This window comes from Eucyclogobius newberryi, unplaced genomic scaffold (assembly GCF_026437365.1).
Source record: "Eucyclogobius newberryi isolate DKJ021-1_F unplaced genomic scaffold, fEucNew1.0.hap1 SCAF_8, whole genome shotgun sequence".
Classification (NCBI taxonomy): domain Eukaryota; kingdom Metazoa; phylum Chordata; class Actinopteri; order Gobiiformes; family Gobiidae; genus Eucyclogobius; species Eucyclogobius newberryi.
Window position 1 is genome coordinate 30,359,881 of NW_027316500.1, and position 20,028 is coordinate 30,379,908.

The window sequence follows — 20,028 nt, forward strand, 5'->3', positions numbered from 1 at the left end:
GCCCCGTCTGCAGGAGGCCCTGTCTGCAGGAGGCCCCGTCTGCAGGAGGCCCCCGTCTGCAGGAGGCCCTGTCTGCAGGAGGCCCCGTCTGCAGGAGGCCCCGTCTGCAGGAGGCCCCGTCTGCAGGACGCCCCCGTCTGCATGAGGCCCTGTCTGCATGAGGCCCTGTCTGCAGGAGGCCCCGTCTGCAGGAGGCCCTGTCTGCAGTTCGCCCCGTCTGCGAGAGAGAGAGAGATACAATACTGTAATTTGTCATGTCAGCACCATCAGGGTGAAACCTCGCACTTTCTTGTTTTATTCTATACATGTAAAAAATGTTGACTTTTTGGTCTTTTTAGTTTCCACCCCTTTGCAACAGTTTAGTTCCTCCATGAAACGCATTCATTCTAAAAGTAGGACCTTTAACTAAATGCCAAGCCTGTGATTGGCCGGTGCCACTGGGTCTCGTTTTAATTGGCTGAGCCCTCCGCGGGGGGCGGGGAGGTGCGTTCAACATCCTGGGGAAAAACAGAATTCACCAAAACTCTCAGTTCAGCCCTTTACTGCCTTTTCTTTACAGTCCCACGTGACCTTATCCACGTCAAACACGACATTTTAATCATCGTGACGCGCCTTTTGATCTTTGTTGTTGTGTCTGTGTTGCCTCGCAACCTGCCACACGTTTCTTTGTTGCGTTTCCGGCGCGCGCGTGAAGGCGGCAGCGGCTGGACGAGCAACAACGAGCGTCAGCTGCAGCGTGGCCCCGCGTGCGTCCCGTGCCGCTCCTCCGTGGCCCCGCGTGCGTCCCGTGCCGCTCCGTGCTCTTGGGGTTCCACTTGTTTAACCCCCGCACGCGCCCCTCCGGTGAGTGCCAAGCTTGGAACAGTTTTGCACGAACACATCACGTAAATAAAAAAGTCGATCCGCAGATCGAGAGCCGCGCGTGCCGAAAGTTGACGTGAATCCCGCTGCTGTCGTGGAGCACGTGAAGAATTAGAAAACACAACCCGACTTTCCGGTCCGGTCCATGCTGCGCCCGCAGAGGGGTCCGAGGCTCGGGGGGCCAAATGGAGCTGGAGGACCAATGGTGGAAAGGACAGCTCGCGACGGACATCTACCAAGCGCTGCGCTACAGAGTGAGTCACGTCAGCTTTGAGTGTTGTCTCACTCTGGGGCCCCGGGACTGAGAGGGTCATGGCCCCGGGACTGAGAGGGTCAGGGCCCCGGGACTGAGAGGGTCAGGGCCCCGGGACAGAGAGGGTCAGGGCCCCGGGACAGAGAGGGTCAGGTCCCCGGGACAGAGAGGGTCAGGTCCCCGGGACAGAGAGGGTCAGGGCCCCTGGACTGAGAGGGTCAGGGCCCCGGGACCTCCTGCTGTGTGACGGGGCGTCCCGGGGTCAGGGCCCCGGGACAGAGAGGGTCAGGGCCCCTGGACTGAGAGGGTCAGGTCCCCGGGACAGAGAGGGTCAGGTCCCCGGGACAGAGAGGGTCAGGTCCCCGGGACAGAGAGGGTCAGGGCCCCGGGACCTCCTGCTGTGTGACGGGGCGTCCCGGGGTCAGGGCCCCGGGACAGAGAGGGTCAGGGCCCCGGGACAGAGAGGGTCAGGTCCCCGGGACAGAGAGGGTCAGGGCCCCGGGACAGAGAGGGTCAGGGCCCCGGGACAGAGAGGGTTTGTATTTCCTTATATAAAGTTCCCATGAGAAGTCGGACGACTCATTGAAATAAATAGTTAAAGGCGGTATGGACGATTTTTCGGCGATTTGAGAACGCAGGTGGAAGTGCACATGCCACTCCCCCGTGTGGACTGATACAACACACACGTGCGTTTGTTTATTAGCGCGACGGATCGCATCACATCTCTCGTCTCCTGTAGATTTCTGTCCACTTCTGCGTCAGGTCGAACTGTCTTTCTCCATCGTCATTTTGCCCCGTACACTGAGGGAACTATATTATGATAGATCCATGCGCTTAGACACGTGGAAACGTGGGGACGAGCCTGACGCGGCTGCAGGTGAGCGGTAGGTGCGTTTTATGATTGATACGTGGCAGGACAAATGATTTATCCACGCCACGAGGAAATATGATAAAAAAATTGCTGAAAAAAATTGTCCATCCCACCTTTAAGATACAGATATTTTAAATTTTTCAAAATAATTATAACCAATGTTATCCCAGAATAGAAATTCCTTTAGGTTTACAATTTTACTTCCTGTTTGTAATTGATGACATCACACTAGGACATTACCCAGCAATCACTGGGCCAAAACCTTTTTTTTATAAAAATATATGAGAGTGACTTTATTTTGTTGAGCGAATGTTTAGAGTCAAAAAAGTTGTTTGTGTAGATTCTGCATAAACTTTGACTGTGTCCCTGGTGTGATGTCACTTCCTGTCATTTTCCTGCAGATTTTTCAACGTTTCCTCCACAAATACCTGCTCGATCGGTGTAAAAGTATCATTTATATGTGCGACAGGTATAAACGCACCAAATAAAGTCAACATTGTAAAAACCTGTCATGGGCCCTTTAAAGTGACCAAATCGTGGCTAAAAGCGTAAACATTTGTCTAAACGTAAAGTGTTTTTCATGTGACTTTCTCTTGCACGTGTTTGAAAAGTGAATCCTATTATTCAAACATAAACGGCAGTAAAGGTCAGTGAAGTGACCGATAGACGTCGCCCCCTGCTGGCGCCGCGCTGACATTGCGTGCTAACCTCCACAGGAGCTGAAGTTGCCGTCCTTCAAAGGCCAGGCGCCTCAGCTGAGCTTCCGCCGTTACTTCGCCGACCTCATCGCCATCGTCAGCAACCGCTTCCGGCTGTGCCCGGCGGCGCGCCACCTCGCCGTGTACCTGCTCGACCTCTTCATGGACCGCTACGACGTGACGGTGCAGCAGCTCCACGTGGTGGCGCTGTCCTGCCTGCTGCTCGCCAGTAAGAACGCCCTCATTCACACCTTCTCCAGGTCGCCATGACGCGTCATCCGCTTTATGAAGGAGCGTGCGCCAAACATCACCGTGGAAACGTGAATATAGTGTCACAGAAACCGCCAGATGAGGGGTCGTCGTGAGGCGTGAGCCGGGGGTCGAGGCGTGACGTGGAAGATGTTGATTTGACACTGTATTTGATGTGTTCTTAAATTAAAAAAAGTATATTTCAGTCTAATGAATTAAAAATACTTAAAAAGGCCCTAAAATAAACATAATTAAACCTGATTTTAAATGTTTTGCAGCTTGAAACTATAACAATTCAAGTTAGCGATGGGGGGCGGCCAGAAGCGTTTGGGAAAACCCTGGTCCAGCGAGAATCGTTGAGCTTTGAGCGGTAGAAAAATCTCTAAGCGCACGTAACATCTGACCGTCTCGTAACACCTGACCGTCTCGTAGCATCTGACCGTCTCGTAGCACCTGACCGTCTCGTAACGTCTGACCGTCTCGTAACGTCTGACCGTCTCGTAGCATCTGACCGTCTCGTAGCACGTGGCCGTCTCGTAACGTCTGACCATCTCGTAGCATCTGACCGTCTCCTAACGTCTGACCGTCTCCTAACGTCTGACCGTCTCGTAACGTCTGGCGTCTCGTAGCATCTGACCGTCTCGTAGCACGTGGCCGTCTCGTAACGTCTGACCATCTCGTAGCATCTGACCGTCTCGTAGCATCTGACCGTCTCGTAACGTCTGACCGTCTCGTAGCATCTGACCGTCTCGTAGCACGTGGCCGTCTCGTAACGTCTGACCATCTCGTAGCATCTGACCGTCTCCTAACGTCTGACCGTCTCGTAACGTCTGACCGTCTCGTAACACCTGACCGTTTCGTAACGTCTGACTGTCTCGTAGCATCTGACCGTCTCGTAACGTCTGACCGTCTCGTAGCATCTGACCGTCTCGTAACGTCTGACCGTCTCGTAGCATCTGACCGTCTCGTAACGTCTTACCGTCTCGTAACGTCTGGCGTCTCGTAACATCTGACCGTCTCGTAGCACGTGGCCGTCTCGTAACGTCTGACCATCTCGTAGCATCTGACCGTCTCCTAACGTCTGACCGTCTCGTAACGTCTGACCGTCTCGTAACACCTGACCGTTTCGTAACGTCTGACTGTCTCGTAGCATCTGACCGTCTCGTAACGTCTGACCGTCTCGTAACGTCTGACCGTCTCGTAACGTCTGACCGTCTCGTAACACCTGACCGTTTCGTAACGTCTGACCGCCTCGTAACGTCTGGCGTCTCGTAACATCTGACCGTCTCGTAGCACGTGGCCGTCTCGTAACGTCTGACCATCTCGTAGCATCTGACCGTCTCCTAACGTCTGACCGTCTCGTAACGTCTGACCGTCTCGTAACACCTGACCGTTTCGTAACGTCTGACTGTCTCGTAACACCTGACCGTTTCGTAACGTCTGACTGTCTCGTAGCATCTGACCGTCTCCTAACGTCTGACCGTCTCCTAACGTCTGACCGTCTCGTAACGTCTGGCGTCTCGTAGCATCTGACCGTCTCGTAGCACGTGGCCGTCTCGTAACGTCTGACCATCTCGTAGCATCTGACCGTCTCGTAGCATCTGACCGTCTCGTAACGTCTGACCGTCTCGTAGCATCTGACCGTCTCGTAGCACGTGGCCGTCTCGTAACGTCTGACCATCTCGTAGCATCTGACCGTCTCCTAACGTCTGACCGTCTCGTAACGTCTGACCGTCTCGTAACACCTGACCGTTTCGTAACGTCTGACTGTCTCGTAGCATCTGACCGTCTCGTAACGTCTGACCGTCTCGTAGCATCTGACCGTCTCGTAACGTCTGACCGTCTCGTAGCATCTGACCGTCTCGTAACGTCTTACCGTCTCGTAACGTCTGGCGTCTCGTAACATCTGACCGTCTCGTAGCACGTGGCCGTCTCGTAACGTCTGACCATCTCGTAGCATCTGACCGTCTCCTAACGTCTGACCGTCTCGTAACGTCTGACCGTCTCGTAACACCTGACCGTTTCGTAACGTCTGACTGTCTCGTAGCATCTGACCGTCTCGTAACGTCTGACCGTCTCGTAACGTCTGACCGTCTCGTAACGTCTGACCGTCTCGTAACACCTGACCGTTTCGTAACGTCTGACCGCCTCGTAACGTCTGGCGTCTCGTAACATCTGACCGTCTCGTAGCACGTGGCCGTCTCGTAGCACGTGGCCGTCTCGTAACGTCTGACCATCTCGTAGCATCTGACCGTCTCCTAACGTCTGACCGTCTCGTAACGTCTGACCGTCTCGTAACACCTGACCGTTTCGTAACGTCTGACTGTCTCGTAACACCTGACCGTTTCGTAACGTCTGACTGTCTCGTAGCATCTGACCGTCTCGTAACGTCTGACCGTCTCGTAACGTCTGACCGTCTCGTAACGTCTGACGTCTCGTAACATCTGACCGTCTCGTAGCACTTGGCCGTCTCGTAACGTCTGACCATCTCGTAACACCTGACCGTCTCGTAACGTCTGACCGTCTCGTAACGTCTGACCGTCTCGTAGCATCTGACCGTCTCCTAACGTCTGACCGTCTCGTAACGTCTGACCGTCTCGTAACGTCTGACCGTCTCGTAACACCTGACCGTCTCGTAACGTCTGACCGTCTCGTAACGTCTGACCGTCTCGTAACGCCTGACCGTCTCGTAACGTCTGACCGTCTCGTAACGCCTGACCGTCTCGTAACGCCTGACCGTCTCGTAACGTCTGACCGTCTCGTAACGCCTGACCGTCTCCTAACGCCTGACCGTCTCGTAACGCCTGACCGTCTCGTAACGCCTGACCCTCTCGTAACACCTGACCGTCTCGTAACGCCTGACCGTCTCGTAACACCTGACCGTCTCGTGACACCTGACCGTAACACCTGACCGTCCGCAGGTAAGTTCGAGGAGCGCGAGGACCGCGTGCCGAAGCTGGACAGCCTGAACACGCTGGGCTGCATGACGTCCATGAACCTGGTGCTGACCAAACAGAGCCTGCTGCACATGGAGCTGCTGCTGCTGGAGACGTTTCAGTGGAACCTGTACCTGCCGACCGCCGCCCACTTCATCGACTACTACCTGTCGGTGTCGGTGCACGAGGACGACCTGCACGACGGCTGGCCCATGACCTGCATCGACAAGACCCGCCTCTACATGGCCAAGTACGCCGACTACTTCCTGGAGGTGTCGCTGCAAGGTGAAGTCAATGAACGCCCCGCCCTTCTCCGTGTCCTCTGCACTTTGGGGATTTGTGACACGTTTTGTATTGACGTAACGTTGAGCGATGTCTTCACGCTGACCGGTCGAATTTGAGAAAAGCAGAGAGTGAGTTACCTCAAGTACTGTTGGTGTTTGTTTGGGGTCATCTCGGCGCTTCAGCTTCTGCCCAAACCTCAAAGCTGTGATTGTATTAGTCGTGCAGCGGCTCAAGCCCTGAAACGAGGTGGATTCTCTTGAGTTTGTGAACTCAAGAGATCGCAGGAATTTAATGGGCTTTGCAAAGTATTCATAAATCAAATATAACTGCCAGGATCTATTATAATGTGCTCAAGAAACTGTACCAGGCGAGCAGTGTTAGACGTTCCTCTTAAAAGCATGTCTTAAAATCAGTCCCACCTAAAGATGCAGGTGATGCCTCCAGGTCAATTAAAACACCTGTAAATGAATAAAAGACTGTTAATTTTGATTAATTAATTCCATACTCTGGACTGGGACTAGGAAATTAATAACATTTTAATCGAGATCAAGATTCAGTTATTTATTTAATTAACCAGGAGAATTATAGAAAAAGCTTCAGTTGTTTAATCTGGACTATTTTTTTAATGTTTCGACATCCAAGAGTCATTCTCAATCTGTGAATCAAGGCCGGGAAGTCGGATATTCATCCTGCTCTGGGTAGATCCTTCCCACCGGGCACTGAAGGGACGGGGAGTTGAACCGACGTTGTTCTGGTGTCTGGTTTTGACCGCTCTGCCACCGTCTCCTCATGTTTCCCTGGTCACAGATCACGTGTTCCTGTGCTTCGTGCCCTCTCTGGTGGCGGCGGCGTGCGTGGCATCTTCACGCCTCGTCCTGCACCTGTCGCCCACGTGGCCCCAGCGCCTGCAGCGGCACACCGGGTACTCCTGGGACAACCTGGTGCCCTGCGCCGAGAAGCTGCTCATGTAAGGAGGGAGTGGGCTGGGGCCTTCAAACTAATGGTTTATTTTCATTTTATTCATTTTATTCATTTTATTCATTTTATTCATTTATTTTGATTTTTCTTATTGTTTTTGTTTTATTTGTTTTGTTAGTATTTTGTTAGTTTAAAAAAATATGTTTTATTCATTTTATTCATTTGATTTTTCTTATTGTTTTTGTTTTGTTAGTTTTTGTTAGTTTTAAAAAATATTTTATTTATTTTATTTATTTTATTTATTTTATTTATTTTATTTATTTTATTTATTTCATTTTACTTTACTGTCTGTTCAAAGGCCTGTTTCGGAAATTGCAAAATCTAATCGCAATTGTCTTTGTTTCAACTTTGTTTCAACCTCTGGTTTCGCTCTGCAGAGCCCACGACAGCGACATAAAAGAGGCCAACAAACAGAAGCCCCCGGCCCCGCCCCAACAGCAGCAGCAGCAGCAGCAGCAGCAGCAGCAGCAGCAGCCTCTGACCACCTACCACAGCTCGGGTCAGACCTCCAGCGCGGGCCCGTACCACCACCACCACCACCACCCGACGACCCTCCAGTTCACCCAGGCGGTCTCGCAGCCAAGCCTGGTCCCGTCCCACCGCCTCGGCACCTCCTACCTCAGCCACGCCGCCTCGTCCTCCTCCGCCGCCGCCGCCGCACAGCCCGCCACCTCCGCCAACGTGGCGAGCAGGGCGTACCAAGTCAGCATGCACTACGCCTGCCCTGCCCCATGTTTCGACAGATGAAGCCCATTTCAGGTCACGTTTTGTGGAAGAAAAGAGAATACATGGTTTTCTTCTGGGTTTGGCGACCTTGGCACAGAGACTTTTACGGATGCATATTTTGTTTGTTTTTTGTCCGCACCTGAGCACGTTTTCAAGCCGCAATACCGCTTTTAGCCACCTTCTAGAGCCCAGCGCACACTGCAGGATCGTTTGCCCGATCGGTAGAGCTGCAGTCGACTGAAAGAGGGTGCGGCCAAAGCTATCAAAGCTAAGACGTAGCTCCGTGTAGCTAACGCCAAACTGCCACAGGGTTCACGCAAAAACATCTACGAAGAAAAGTACGAGCGGATATGCTAGCTGCTACTCATAATTTACAAAAATCCACTGAAGGACTGAAGGGTTGCGGCCCCTATTGTGCGGTTCACGCCCCGATTTGCTTCTCGTCGTCGTCGGGAGGTGCAAAGGACAAACTGTAGCTGCTAAATCCAGTTGGATGCATGCTTTTTCGCTATCGAGAGAGCTAGTTCCTCACGCGTCCAGCGCTTGCGCCGCGGGGGAATAACGACGCCGCAGCATGTTGGCGCCGATGAACACGATAACAACTCTTTTCGAACACTGTTGGCGTCTCAGAGCGAGTCGCGTCAAGAAAACTGCCGATGCTACAATGTCGACGCTGTAGTGTCCGAGAGAAACGGTTACGAATCCTGTAGCACGTGCTAAAGAATTATTATTTTGGTTCTTGTTTAATGTTTACAAAGCCGTTTGCGCTGCCTAAATAACTCTTTGCACAAACGTTATAGAAGTTTACGAAGCAAGACGTTTACGCATTTCTAGCGAGGGAGCTTTAGAGGTCGCCGAGAATACACGTACCTCAACTTTGCGGCCCTTTGTTTCTACGATTGCACGTTTTGTTTCTAGGAGGAGGTGGTTCGCGAAGACTGTAGCGGCCGTGAATCCACTTTCCTCAAGGAATGTTTTTGGTTTTGATTGATTTTTGCGATTGCTGTGGACCTGACCGGCGGGTTCGTTACGCTAAGCAAGTCGACCTTAATGTGCGCTCGGTTTTTGCGACGGAAAAGACGTGGGCGTACGATAGATCCGCGGCGTATTTGGACGATGTGAGGGTCCGGGCGCCTCGTTTTGCAAGGTGATCGCTCGAGAAATGTTCGATCCGCGAAGCCGTCTGCCTTAGATTCCATTTGATTTCAATTTGCCCAGACCGGGATGAGATTCGCGCCGCACTTTGAAAACGACGTGCAATGTAACGAGTGTCCGCGTGGGGGCTGCCATGGCGATAGTATCGGGGATTGTTCGTGGGAGGTGGGAACTCTGCACCGTTGAAGACCTTTAATGTGTCGTTTTGCAATGTTACGGAGCAAAAAGCTCAGTGTTAGTTCAAGTGGAAAAGACTGCGGTGGTTTTGAATGTACGAACCGTTTCTTCAGCCGTTGTGATGATGAACAGTGGGAAATACTTGATTGTAAAAGGTAAAGTAGCAGTTTATTTAGGTGTTCTGTGCCTAGTTTTTGCTTTGTTTTCCGTTATGTTTTTCTTGATGAGTGTTGTGTGAGAGAAAAAGAAGAATGTAGCCCTCGAAATGTCAAGATTCATTTGGAAGAAAGAAAAAAAGCTCTTCTGAAGTTGCTCTTCTGAACTCAGTATTTCAGTCGGTGCTGTGCACTTGAAACGTTATAGTTTTAATAAATTACAATTCTGTGTTGAACTGATTCATTCGTCGGAGTGTTTTATTGTCAGAGCAAACACAATTTGTACAAAAAGTGCTTTACAGACATTCAAACTGAATTAAAATCACATCTTGTACTCTTTTAAACAATTTTAAAAGAGTAAATGATGTAGAAAATGGAGCACCTCTGATACATAGATACTACTCCTAGTCAAAAGTGGGCAGATTATCATATCCCAAATCAAATATTAATGTGAATTTGTTTTGAAGATGCGCAAACTTGAAATATTGTATTTTTTGTATTTAAAAAAATACTTGAAAAGTAGCATTATTAACACTAGAAAGGTTCAGTTTCATTTGGACTCATCCAAGAGTCATTGTCAATCTGCAAATTTAGAACGGGAACTCAAGAAATTTATTCTCTTCTGTGGTAAGCCGCGCCCACCGGGCAAAAAAGTTGTTTGTTTGAACAGAAACTTACACCTCTTTGTTTTCTATCAAGCTAGCCTCTTGTTTCCTCTCAGTCCTTTAATGGGCTCATTCGTCTCCCTCTTTTGTCAGTCTCACTCTTTCTCTTCTCTAAGGACCTGATTAGCATCTGAATGTCCTGGACATCGACCTCTCCAGGGGTTAGGTCGAATCTTAACCCTCCATTCCTGTTTAAAGAAGGCCTTTCTTAGCTTGATAGAATAAATATCTGAGTTTCCGGTCTAAAGTCGCAGATTGACAATGACTTGGATGTGAGTCAAAATGATTTTTTTTTCTAAAACAGTCCAGATGAAACAACTGAACCTTTTCTACCATGGAACTATGGAACTCTCCTGGACGAATGAGGGATTTCACCGACTTTATTAAAACTAGTATCAAAACTAGACACTCATTTTACGGTAATAGAAACTGAACCATATCATATCTGCTGCTTTTGTACAAAACAGTCAAACTCAACATTATTGGATATATATTTATTTTATTTATCAAAAATGAATAAATCATTTTTTGTAAATACAATAAAAAAGTACGGTTTCTATTTTTTGTTATTAATTCTCTTCTCTACATAAAAAATCAAGTATATTATTTGAGGTGCATTTGAATCATGTCATTGTTCTGTGACGTTGAGTTCATTCTGCACGGCTGGAGTTTGTCCGTCCCGACCATCGATACATAAATGATTCAATCGTGCTCAGTTTTAGTAGACTTCAGGGTGAATGTGGAGGTGACGGATGCTGAGAGAAAAGTGATCCATTCTTCTTCTTCTGAGTATCCGGGGCCGGGTCGTGGGGGCAGTAGTCTAAGCTGGTCCCCCTTCTTGAACAGAGGGACCACCACCCCGGTCTGCCAGTCCAGAGTCAGGATCTCATCCACCCCCGGAGCCACTGAGGAGTTTGCCAACGACCTCAGTGACTTCAGCTTGGGTGATAGATGAGCCAGCCTCCGAGTTCCCGGTCTCTGCTTCCTCTTCGGAAGACGTGACTGAGGGATTAAGGAGATCCTCAAAGTATTCCTTCCACTGTCCGACGACATCCCCAGTCGAGGTCAGCAGGCCCCCACCCGCACCATAAACGGTGTTGGTGAAGCACTGCTTCCCCTTCCTGAGGCGCCGGACGGTTTGCCAGAATTTCTTTGAGGCCGACCGATAGTGGGGAATGATAGTCTTCCTCCTCGAACTCCTCTCAGCTCACCTTGGGACCACAGCTTCAAGCAGACACCTGACCACAGCTTCATGCAGACACCTGCCACCTTGGGACCACAGCTTCAAGCAGACGCCTGCCACCTTGGGACCACAGCTTCAAGCAGACACCTGCCACCTTGGGACCACAGCTTCAAGCAGACACCTGACCACAGCTTCAAGCAGACGCCTGCCACCTTGGGACCACAGCTTCCAGCAGACGCCTGCCACCTTGGGACCACAGCTTCAAGCAGACACCTGCCACCTTGGGACCACAGCTTCAAGCAGACACCTGCCACCTTGGGACCACAGCTTCAAGCAGACACCTGCCACCTTGGGACCACAGCTTCAAGCAGACACCTGCCACCTTGGGACCACAGCTTCAAGCAGACACCTGCCACCTTGGGACCACAGCTTCAAGCAGACACCTGCCACCTTTGGACCACAGCTTCAAGCAGACACCTGCCACCTTGGGACCACAGCGCTAAGCATCTGCATTGACAATGGAGTCTGAGAACATGATCCACTCGGACTAATGTCCCCAGCCTCTGCCGGGATCTGGGAGAAGCTATCCCAGATCCTCGGATGACAGATAAGTCTTGAGAGGGCCGGAGGGGATTTTCCTCCTAAAGGACTTACACACTTTAAAAAAGAAGTGTGCTCGACCTGTCTTAGAAGGATGGTCCAATAAGGCTTTGAATCTGATTTTTGAGTTCAGATATTTCACTGTTACCTTAAGGAAATCGTGGTCACTTTGAAGGAACAGTGCACAGTCTGAGCCAAATATGTCCAGCAGGCTTTTAGCGGCAGCTTTACCGATGGTTTTGAGGTCTTCGGCTCTGAGCTCAATGTCTTCAGGGACCAGGACCAGATTCTCGGCTTCTCTGAGTCTTTGAACAAGAGCCACCTGTTTGCGAACGTCAGGGAAACAATAGGCTTTTGTGAACAGTTCTTTGACCATTGCTGCCATCATGCAGTGAGTGGCTTCAGAGCACTGTCCTTTTCCATCAAACTTTGGTTCTGCACTGTTCTCTGAAGAACGCTTCTCTGGAGATCTGGTTTGAGGCGGAAAAGGTGCCTCTCTTGTTTTACTCCCTTCTCGTGCCCTAGCGTCCTCTGTTGAATGAACAGGCTCAGTTGGATTGACATTCTGAGGAACGGGGATCTGCTCTGGCCTGGGTTCCTCTGAGGTCTGGACTGGCCTGGGTTCCTCTGGGATCTGCTCTGGCCTGGGTTCCTCTGAGTTCTGGACTGGCCTGGGTTCCTCTGAGATCTGGACTTGCCTGGGTTCCTCTGAGGTCTGGACTGGCCTGGGTTCCTCTGGGATCTGCTCTGGCCTGGGTTCCTCTGAGATCTGGACTTGCCTGGGTTCCTCTGAGGTCTGGACTGGCCTGGGTTCCTCTGGGATCTGCTCTGGCCTGGGTTCCTCTGAGGTCTGGACTGGCCTGGTTTCCTCTGGGATCTGCTCTGGCCTGGGTTCCTCTGAGGTCTGGACTGGCCTGGGTTCCTCTGGGATCTGCTCTGGCCTGGGTTCCTCTGAGATCTGGACTTGCCTGGGTTCCTCTGAGGTATGGACTTGCCTGGGTTCCTCTGAGGTCTGGGCTGGCCTGGGTTCCTCTGAGGTCTGGACTGGCCTGGGTACCTCTGAGGTCTGGACTGGCCTGGGTACCTCAGAGGTCTGGACTTGCCTGGGTTCCTCTGAGGTCTGGACTTGCCTGGGTTCCTCTGAGGTCTGGACTTGATTGGGTTCCTCTGAGGTCTGGACTTGATTGGGTTCCTCTGAGGTCTGGACTTGCCTGGGTTCCTCTGAGGTCTGGACTGGCCTGGGTTCCTCTGAGGTCTGGACTTGCCTGGGTTCGTCTGAGGTCTGGACTTGCCTGGGTTCCTCTGAGGTCTGGACTTGCTTGGGTTCCTCTGAGGTCTGGACTGGCCTGGGTTCCTCTGAGTTCTGGACTTGCCTGGGTTCCTCTGAGGTTTGGACTTGCCTGGGTTCCTCTGAGGTCTGGACTGGCCTGGGTTCTTCTGAGGTCTGGACTGGCCTGGGTTCCTCTGAGGTCTGGGCTGGCCTGGGTTCCTCTGAAATCTGGACTTGCCTGGGTTCCTCTGAGGTCTGGACTGGCCTGGGTTCCTCTGAGGTCTGGACTAGCCTGGGTTCCTCTGAGGTCTGGACTTGCCTGGGTTCCTCTGAGGTCTGGACTTGCTTGGGTTCCTCTGAAGTCAGGACTTGCCTGGGTTCCTCTGAGGCCTGGACTTGCCTGGGGTCCTCTGAGGTCTGGACTGGCCTGGGTTCCTCTGAGGCCTGGACTTGCCTGGGTTCCTTTGAGGAGGTCTGGACTGGCCTGAGTTCCTCGGAGGCCTGGACTTGCCTGGGGTCCTCTGAGGTCTGGACTGGCCTGGGTTCCTCTGAGGCCTGGACTTGCCTGGGTTCCTCTGAAGTCAGGACTTGCCTGGGTTCCTCTGAGGTCTGGACTGGCCTGGGTTCCTCTGAGGTCTGGACTGGCCTGGGTTCCTCTGAGGAGGTCTGGAGTTGCATAGATTTTTGGGTTGGTTTTAAGAGGGATCTTAGCTGCTTTTGTAATGCCTGCTGTTGGTAAATCTGCGGCTGGAAAAGTACCTGCTGGGATGGCGAAATTGGCGGTATTGGGGGGTTTTGAGTTGCTATTTGTGTTTTAAATCCCATCATCTCAAGCATTTTTTCCGCTGCTTTGGCCTTAGCTTTCTTCTTGGAGGAGGCCGTTGCCTGGCATGACATCTCGCCCACTCTTACTTCCATAGAGAACATGGTCCGGTTGTACTGGTAGCACACGCCAACAACCCTAAACTCAGGACCCTCTTGTCTCCTCACCACAAGCACTTCCACGAGGGCACTGACAGGATTTTTGTTGTGGAAGAAGTATGGGCGCGCCAGAGGGTCCACTGGGTCACTGTGTGGTTTGCACCAATGCGGAATAGTGTTCTCAGGCACTGGGTGCCTTCCCAAATCCTTCCTGACGTCCGTAGCTGCGCGTAATTTAGCTTTTTGTTTTGAAGAACCCCAGCCATAGCCAACAAATGGCCCCACTCGCACTTCCATGTGGAAGATCTTGCTGTGTGGTGGACCCTCGTCTCTCATCTCATCAAACTGGATGTGCAGATGGTGCAGAGCAGCCAGCTCATACACAATCTGCAAATCTGTTTTGTGTGTTTCCCCAGGCTTTCGACTTTCCATGCTATAGCCTAGTTTCAATGGTGCAGGTCTGTGGAAGACAATCCTTGTGATATCTGTGAAATTACCTGTATTTGTCCGAAAAAAGTTGCATATTTCTTTAGACGCTCTTTGTCTTAAAGTTGATGATGTTGTTGTTGTTTTTAATGGCGGCTGGTCAGCCAACCTCTTCTTCTTCTTCTTCTTCTTTGGTGTTTTAAGGCGGTTGGTATCCAAGTGTTACATTACCGCCACCGACGGTGTAGTTCTACGTCTAAGACTTTAGACTTTATTCTTCTTCTGTAGTTGTTGTTCTTCTTCTTCTGTTTTTTTAATGGCAATTGTTGCTTTCCTTATTTCTTCTTCTTCATCTGGTGTTTTATGGCGGCTGTTGTTGTTGTTGTTGTTGTTGTTTTATGGCGGTTGGCATCCGAGTGTTGCATTACCGCCAGACTTTATTCCTCAGACGTTTCGTAGTCCTCAGACTCTGTCGTAGTCCGTAAAAGTACTCCTCCCATCGCTTTGGCGTTACAAAGCCCATGAGGTCATGATGTGTTTTTGTGACTAGAATAGTTGTTGTGTCAGAGACCAACCGGCTTTATTCCAGGGAGACTCTTCTTCACCTTCCTCGCCCTCTTTGACGTTCGGTGCTTTGGAAGTACAAAGCCCATGAGATCATGGGACGTCTTTGTTGTTTTACAAAGCCCATGAGGTCATGGGACGTCTTTGTCGTTTTATCCTTTAGAAGTCCTTCTTCCATCACTTTGGCGTTTCTAGGCCCATGAAGTCCAAGCGCGTTAGAACATCCTCTTGCTCCTCATCCTCGGCTCAGTCTCCAACACCCCCCACCTCTATAAACGTTTACCCAGCCCTGTGCTACATAAGTAAGCAACCACAGCCTGACACAAACCCTGTGACTGGATCGCCAGAACGTTCCGCAGATTGAACTCCCGCCCATTATTCTGTTGTTGTTGTTGTAGCGGCTGGTATCCAAGCGTTACATGACTGCCAGACTTTATTCTTTAAACTTTATCCTTTACACTTCATTCTTCAGTTCAAAGCCCACGAATTCAAAGCACATGAGCTTCTCAACTTCAAAGGTGCGTTTACCGCACTTTATTCTTTACACTTTATTCTCTCTATAGTTCTGCCCCTTTGAGTCCAGAAAGGGGCAGAACTGCACATTTAATCACACATTTCACTTGGATACCAACCTGAGGACTACGTGTCGACTGCCATAAGACAACAACGTGCACTTGGATGCCAACTGCCATAAAAAACAACAACGACAACAGTTTGGATATTACGGCAACATAGAGGAACGCCTCGGTCCGTATGACGGGGAAGAAGAAGAGGAAGCGTGACCTGGTCGGTGACGATATGAACAGCGGGGAGGACCCCCCTGGAGCCACTGATCCTGTGCAGCGTGGGGCGTCTTCTTGCTCGTCTATGGAGGGCTCTCTCAGTGAGGAGCAGGGCGAGGGGGTTGCAGATGTCGGGGATGTGAGTTCGGAGTGTAGGGTGTTCATAGAGCTTGCGCAGGATGATGCGTCCTTTAGGGGGTGGGATCCGATGGCGTTGACAAGGAGCCTGACTGTGGCTGTGGGAGTGGTCAAGCATGCAAGTGTCCTTGGGGATGGCTCGCTGCTGGTCGTGTGCAAGGACGTGGCTCAGCAAGGGAAGGCGATTGAAGCTGGGTGTCTGGGGGGGAGGAACATTCTTGTGTCTGATGCTGTGGGAGGCACGGTTAGGGGAGTTGTGGTAGGCGTCCCTACGACGACATCTGTGGATGACATAAAGGAGAATTTGACTGGAGCTAGGGTGGTGGATGCTGGGCGGTTGAGGATGACCCGGGATGGGGTAAGGTGTGACAGCCTGTCGATAATGATTAGATTTGAAGGTGGGATCCTGCCTCGTGTGGTGTGCGTTGGGTGCATGCGCTATGGCGTACGCCCATATGTTCTGCCGCCCCTGCGTTGCTTCAGGTGCCAGCGCTTTGGGCATGTTGCAGCGGTCTGTAGAGGGAGGCAGAGGTGTGGTAAATGTGCAGGAGACCACGAGTGTGGGAGGTGTGACGACGGAGCAGAGCTCGGGTGCTGTAACTGTGGGGGAGAGCATGGCTCTGCCTACGGGGGATGCGTGTTCAGCGGGAGGGCTGCTGAGGTGCAAAAAGTTGGGGCCTCTCGAGGCATATCCTATGCCGATGCGGTCAGGAAGGTGTCTGGTGGTCAGGTGACGGTGGATGCGGTGGGGGCTGCCAGTGCTGCTGGTGTCCTAGGCGACAGGGGAGGGGGCAGCGTTGCCCGCGGCCAGGGGGAGGTCCTCACTGGGATGCCTGTGAGTGTGGCTTCCACGGGCAGAGGCCCTGTGGGTGCGGAGGATGTACTGGTTGTGAAGAGGAAAGATTTCTTCCTCTTTATAGTGGAAGTGATTAACTGTACTGGGCAAACCAAGAAGAGATCCGAAAAGACTAAGATCATCGCTAAGGCTGCAGGGAAGTACTTTGGAGCTGGGGGCCCCGAGTGGACGGAGATAGAGGATGCGCTGCGGGAGGGCGCCCTGCCCCATTCTGGCAGTGGGAGTGGGGGGGCTCCCGATGCGCCGTCAGGTTCCGGGGGCTCATAATGGCGGTGGTTGTCTTGCAATGGAATGCGCGTAGTCTTCGTGCTAATGGCCAGGAATTTAAGCATTTTGTCTCTACCTTGTTGAACAAGCCTCACGTTATGTGCGTGCAGGAGACTTGGTTACGACCTAGGTGGGGTTTTGGGATACAAGGGTATGTGTGTGTTAGGAATGATAGGGAGCAGGGTAGAGGCGGAGGTGTGGCTGTGTTTGTCCGAGATGACCTAAATTACGTTGTTGTCAGTGTGAGTAAAGCGCCGGAGGCCCTGGCGGTGAGGGTCTGGCTGGGTGGTGAAGCTGTTACTGTGGTTAACCTTTATAATCCGTGTGGTGAGTTAACGTTAGAGTCCTTGCATAGTATCGGTAAGGATGTTCGGGGAAAGGCCGTGTGGTGTGGGGATTTTAATGCGCATAGCGCTTTGTGGGGCGGTAGTGGTACCGATAGGTATGGGCAGGTGGTAGAGGGTTTTATCAATCAAAGGGAGTTGGTTTGTCTGAATGATGGGGGTGGGACCCGCTATGATATGGGGACCGGTGCGGAAAGTGCAATAGATCTTACACTTGTGTCCAAGGAGTTAGCTGGTGTTTGTAGTTGGGAGGTTCTTGGTAATCTTTCTTTTGGTAGCGATCACTATCTAGTCCGCACCGTGATTGGCTTTGGGAGCTGTGTGGTCAGGGGGATGAGGATCCAGAGGTGGCAGTTGGCAAGGGCGAACTGGGGGGCTTTCCTGAGGAAAGCTGATGATGGTTCTAGGGTTCTGCAGGAAGGAGGATTGACTCAGGTGGATGATCTCAATAGTGCAATTGTCTCGCTCATCACGCAGTCAGCGGTAGGCACGATTCCTAAGAGTGGTGGTAGTGGACATAGGAAGCGGGTGCCGTGGTGGACTGAAGCATGTGGTCATGCTGTTAGGGCGAGAAATGCGGCGTTTCGCCGGCTAAGGGTTGCCCACACTGAGGGTGCCCTCATTGACTACAAGAGGGCCCGCGCTGTTGTGCGGAAAACTGTGAGAACGGCCAAGAGTGCCTATTGGAGGCGGTATTGTTCCAAAATTGGGAGAGAAACGCGTCTCGGGGATGTTTGGGGGATGATTAAGCGGATGCATGGGGTTGAGCGCCGTCATGGGACCCCGGTCCTAATACTGAATGGTGTTGAAGCAGTCAGCGACGTTGACAAAGCTGAACTGTTGGCCAGCACCTTTGTGTCGGTGCACAGCTCTGACAATCTCTCACCTGCGGAAAGGCACTACAGGGAGAGTACTTTGGCCCAGAATTCTGAGCTGATTGGGCACCAGCCTTCGACTCAAGATGACCTTGACCTTCCGTTTAGTTTGTTTGAGCTAAGGAGAGCACTTTCTAAGGCGAAACAGACAGCCCCGGGTAGAGATGAGGTGTGCTATGACATGCTCTCTCATTTGACTGATGACACGCTTGGGCTAGTCCTGGGTCTTTTCAACCGTGTTTGGGATTCAGGTTGTGTTCCATCTGCGTGGAAACAGTCTACGGTGGTGCCGGTTCTGAAGCCGGGTAGGCCAGCGTCTGACCCTTCAAGTTATAGGCCGATTGCCTTGACGTCGCAGCTCGGGAAAACGATGGAGCGCATGGTTACCGAGCGGTTGGATTACTTCTTGGAGAGTCGGGGTTTGCTTCCTGCGCACCAGAGTGGTTTCCGTAGGGGCAGGAACACCATGGATTCCGTGTTGTGTTTGGAATCTGATATCCAGCTGGCCAGGGCTCAGAAAGAAAAGGTTATTGCGGTGCTCTTTGATGTGGAGAAGGCGTACGATATGGTTTGGAAGGATGGGCTCCTCATTAAGCTGCGGAAGTGTGGTGTGAAGGGTAAACTGTTTAACTGGGTCCGGAGCTTTCTGTCTGGCCGGCGTATCCAAACCAGAGTGGGCGCTGCTTACTCTGGGGTCTATGAGGTAGAGAATGGGATCCCGCAGGGGAGTGTGTGTAGCCCTATCTTGTTCAATGTCATGATTAAGGACATCTTTGACGACGTGGATGGGTCTGTTGGGAGGAGCCTTTATGCTGATGATGGTGCTCTATGGGTGAGAGGGAGGAATCTCCGGTTTTACGAGGCGAAACTGCAAAGGGCAATACAGCAGGTGGAGCAGTGGACCCTGAAGTGGGGGTTTAAACTGTCCGTACGGAAGTCTCAAGTGATCTGTTTCTTCAATGGGCATAGGGACGTCTCCCTTCGACTGCATGGGCAGGTGCTTGAACAGGTCAGGGAGGTGAGGTTCTTGGGGGTCACCTTTGACGAGAGGCTTAGTTGGCGTCAGCACATTGATGAGGTCAGTGGTAAATGCAAAAGGGTGAATAACTTGCTTCGTTGTCTATCCGGCCAGGACTGGGGGGCCAGCAGAAGGTCGCTCCTGGGTATTTATCGGGCCGTCATGAGGGCGGCTATTGATTATGGCTGTATAGCCTACATGTCTGCGGCTGAGACTAACTTAAAGAAGCTTGATGTGGAGCAAGCCCAGGCCTTGCGCATCTGCTGTAGGGCTTTTAGGACCTCCCCTGTCTCGGCGCTGCAGGTTGAGTTGGGGGAATTGCCGTTACGGCTCCGGAGGCTAGAACTTCTGTTAGCTTACTGGGTGAATGTGCAAGGTCATACGAGCTCTCACCCGGTGAGGGACTTTCTCAGGGTTGATGGGGGGCAGAGTGAGGCTGGCGGTATGGTTTTCAGCCAGGTAGGAAATGCGAAGGCGCGGCTTGCGGGGGTTGGTGATCTGCGTGTGAGCCCGTCGGTGGCTTTGTCTGCTATAGCTCCGTGGAAGTTTGTCCCGGCTCCTGTTGATGTTAGCTTTCATGGCAAGCTTAGAGGAGTCGCTGGGAGGGCACCGCAGTTTGCCGTTCAAGCGATCATCGATAAGCACTCAGGTGATGTGTTTATTTATACCGACGGGTCTAGGGATCCTGAGAGTGGGCGTACTGGCGCCGCTTATTTTGTGCCTGACCTGGGGCTAGCGGTCAAGAAGAGGTTGACAGATCGCCTTTCTGTTTTCA

At 51.7% G+C, this 20,028-nt stretch overlaps 1 protein-coding gene across 1 annotated transcript; it reads left to right on the forward strand.

Moving 5' to 3' along the window:
- Positions 1–958: 958 nt before the first annotated feature.
- Positions 959–8,303, forward strand: ccnj (cyclin J). The gene is made up of 5 exons (XM_072436813.1): positions 959–1,115; positions 2,702–2,912; positions 5,854–6,153; positions 6,961–7,120; positions 7,509–8,303. Exons 1-5 carry the CDS (start codon positions 1,047–1,049, stop codon positions 7,876–7,878), a joined length of 1,110 nt encoding a protein of 369 aa, XP_072292914.1. The 5' UTR covers positions 959–1,046; the 3' UTR covers positions 7,879–8,303.
- Positions 8,304–20,028: the final 11,725 nt, after the last annotated feature.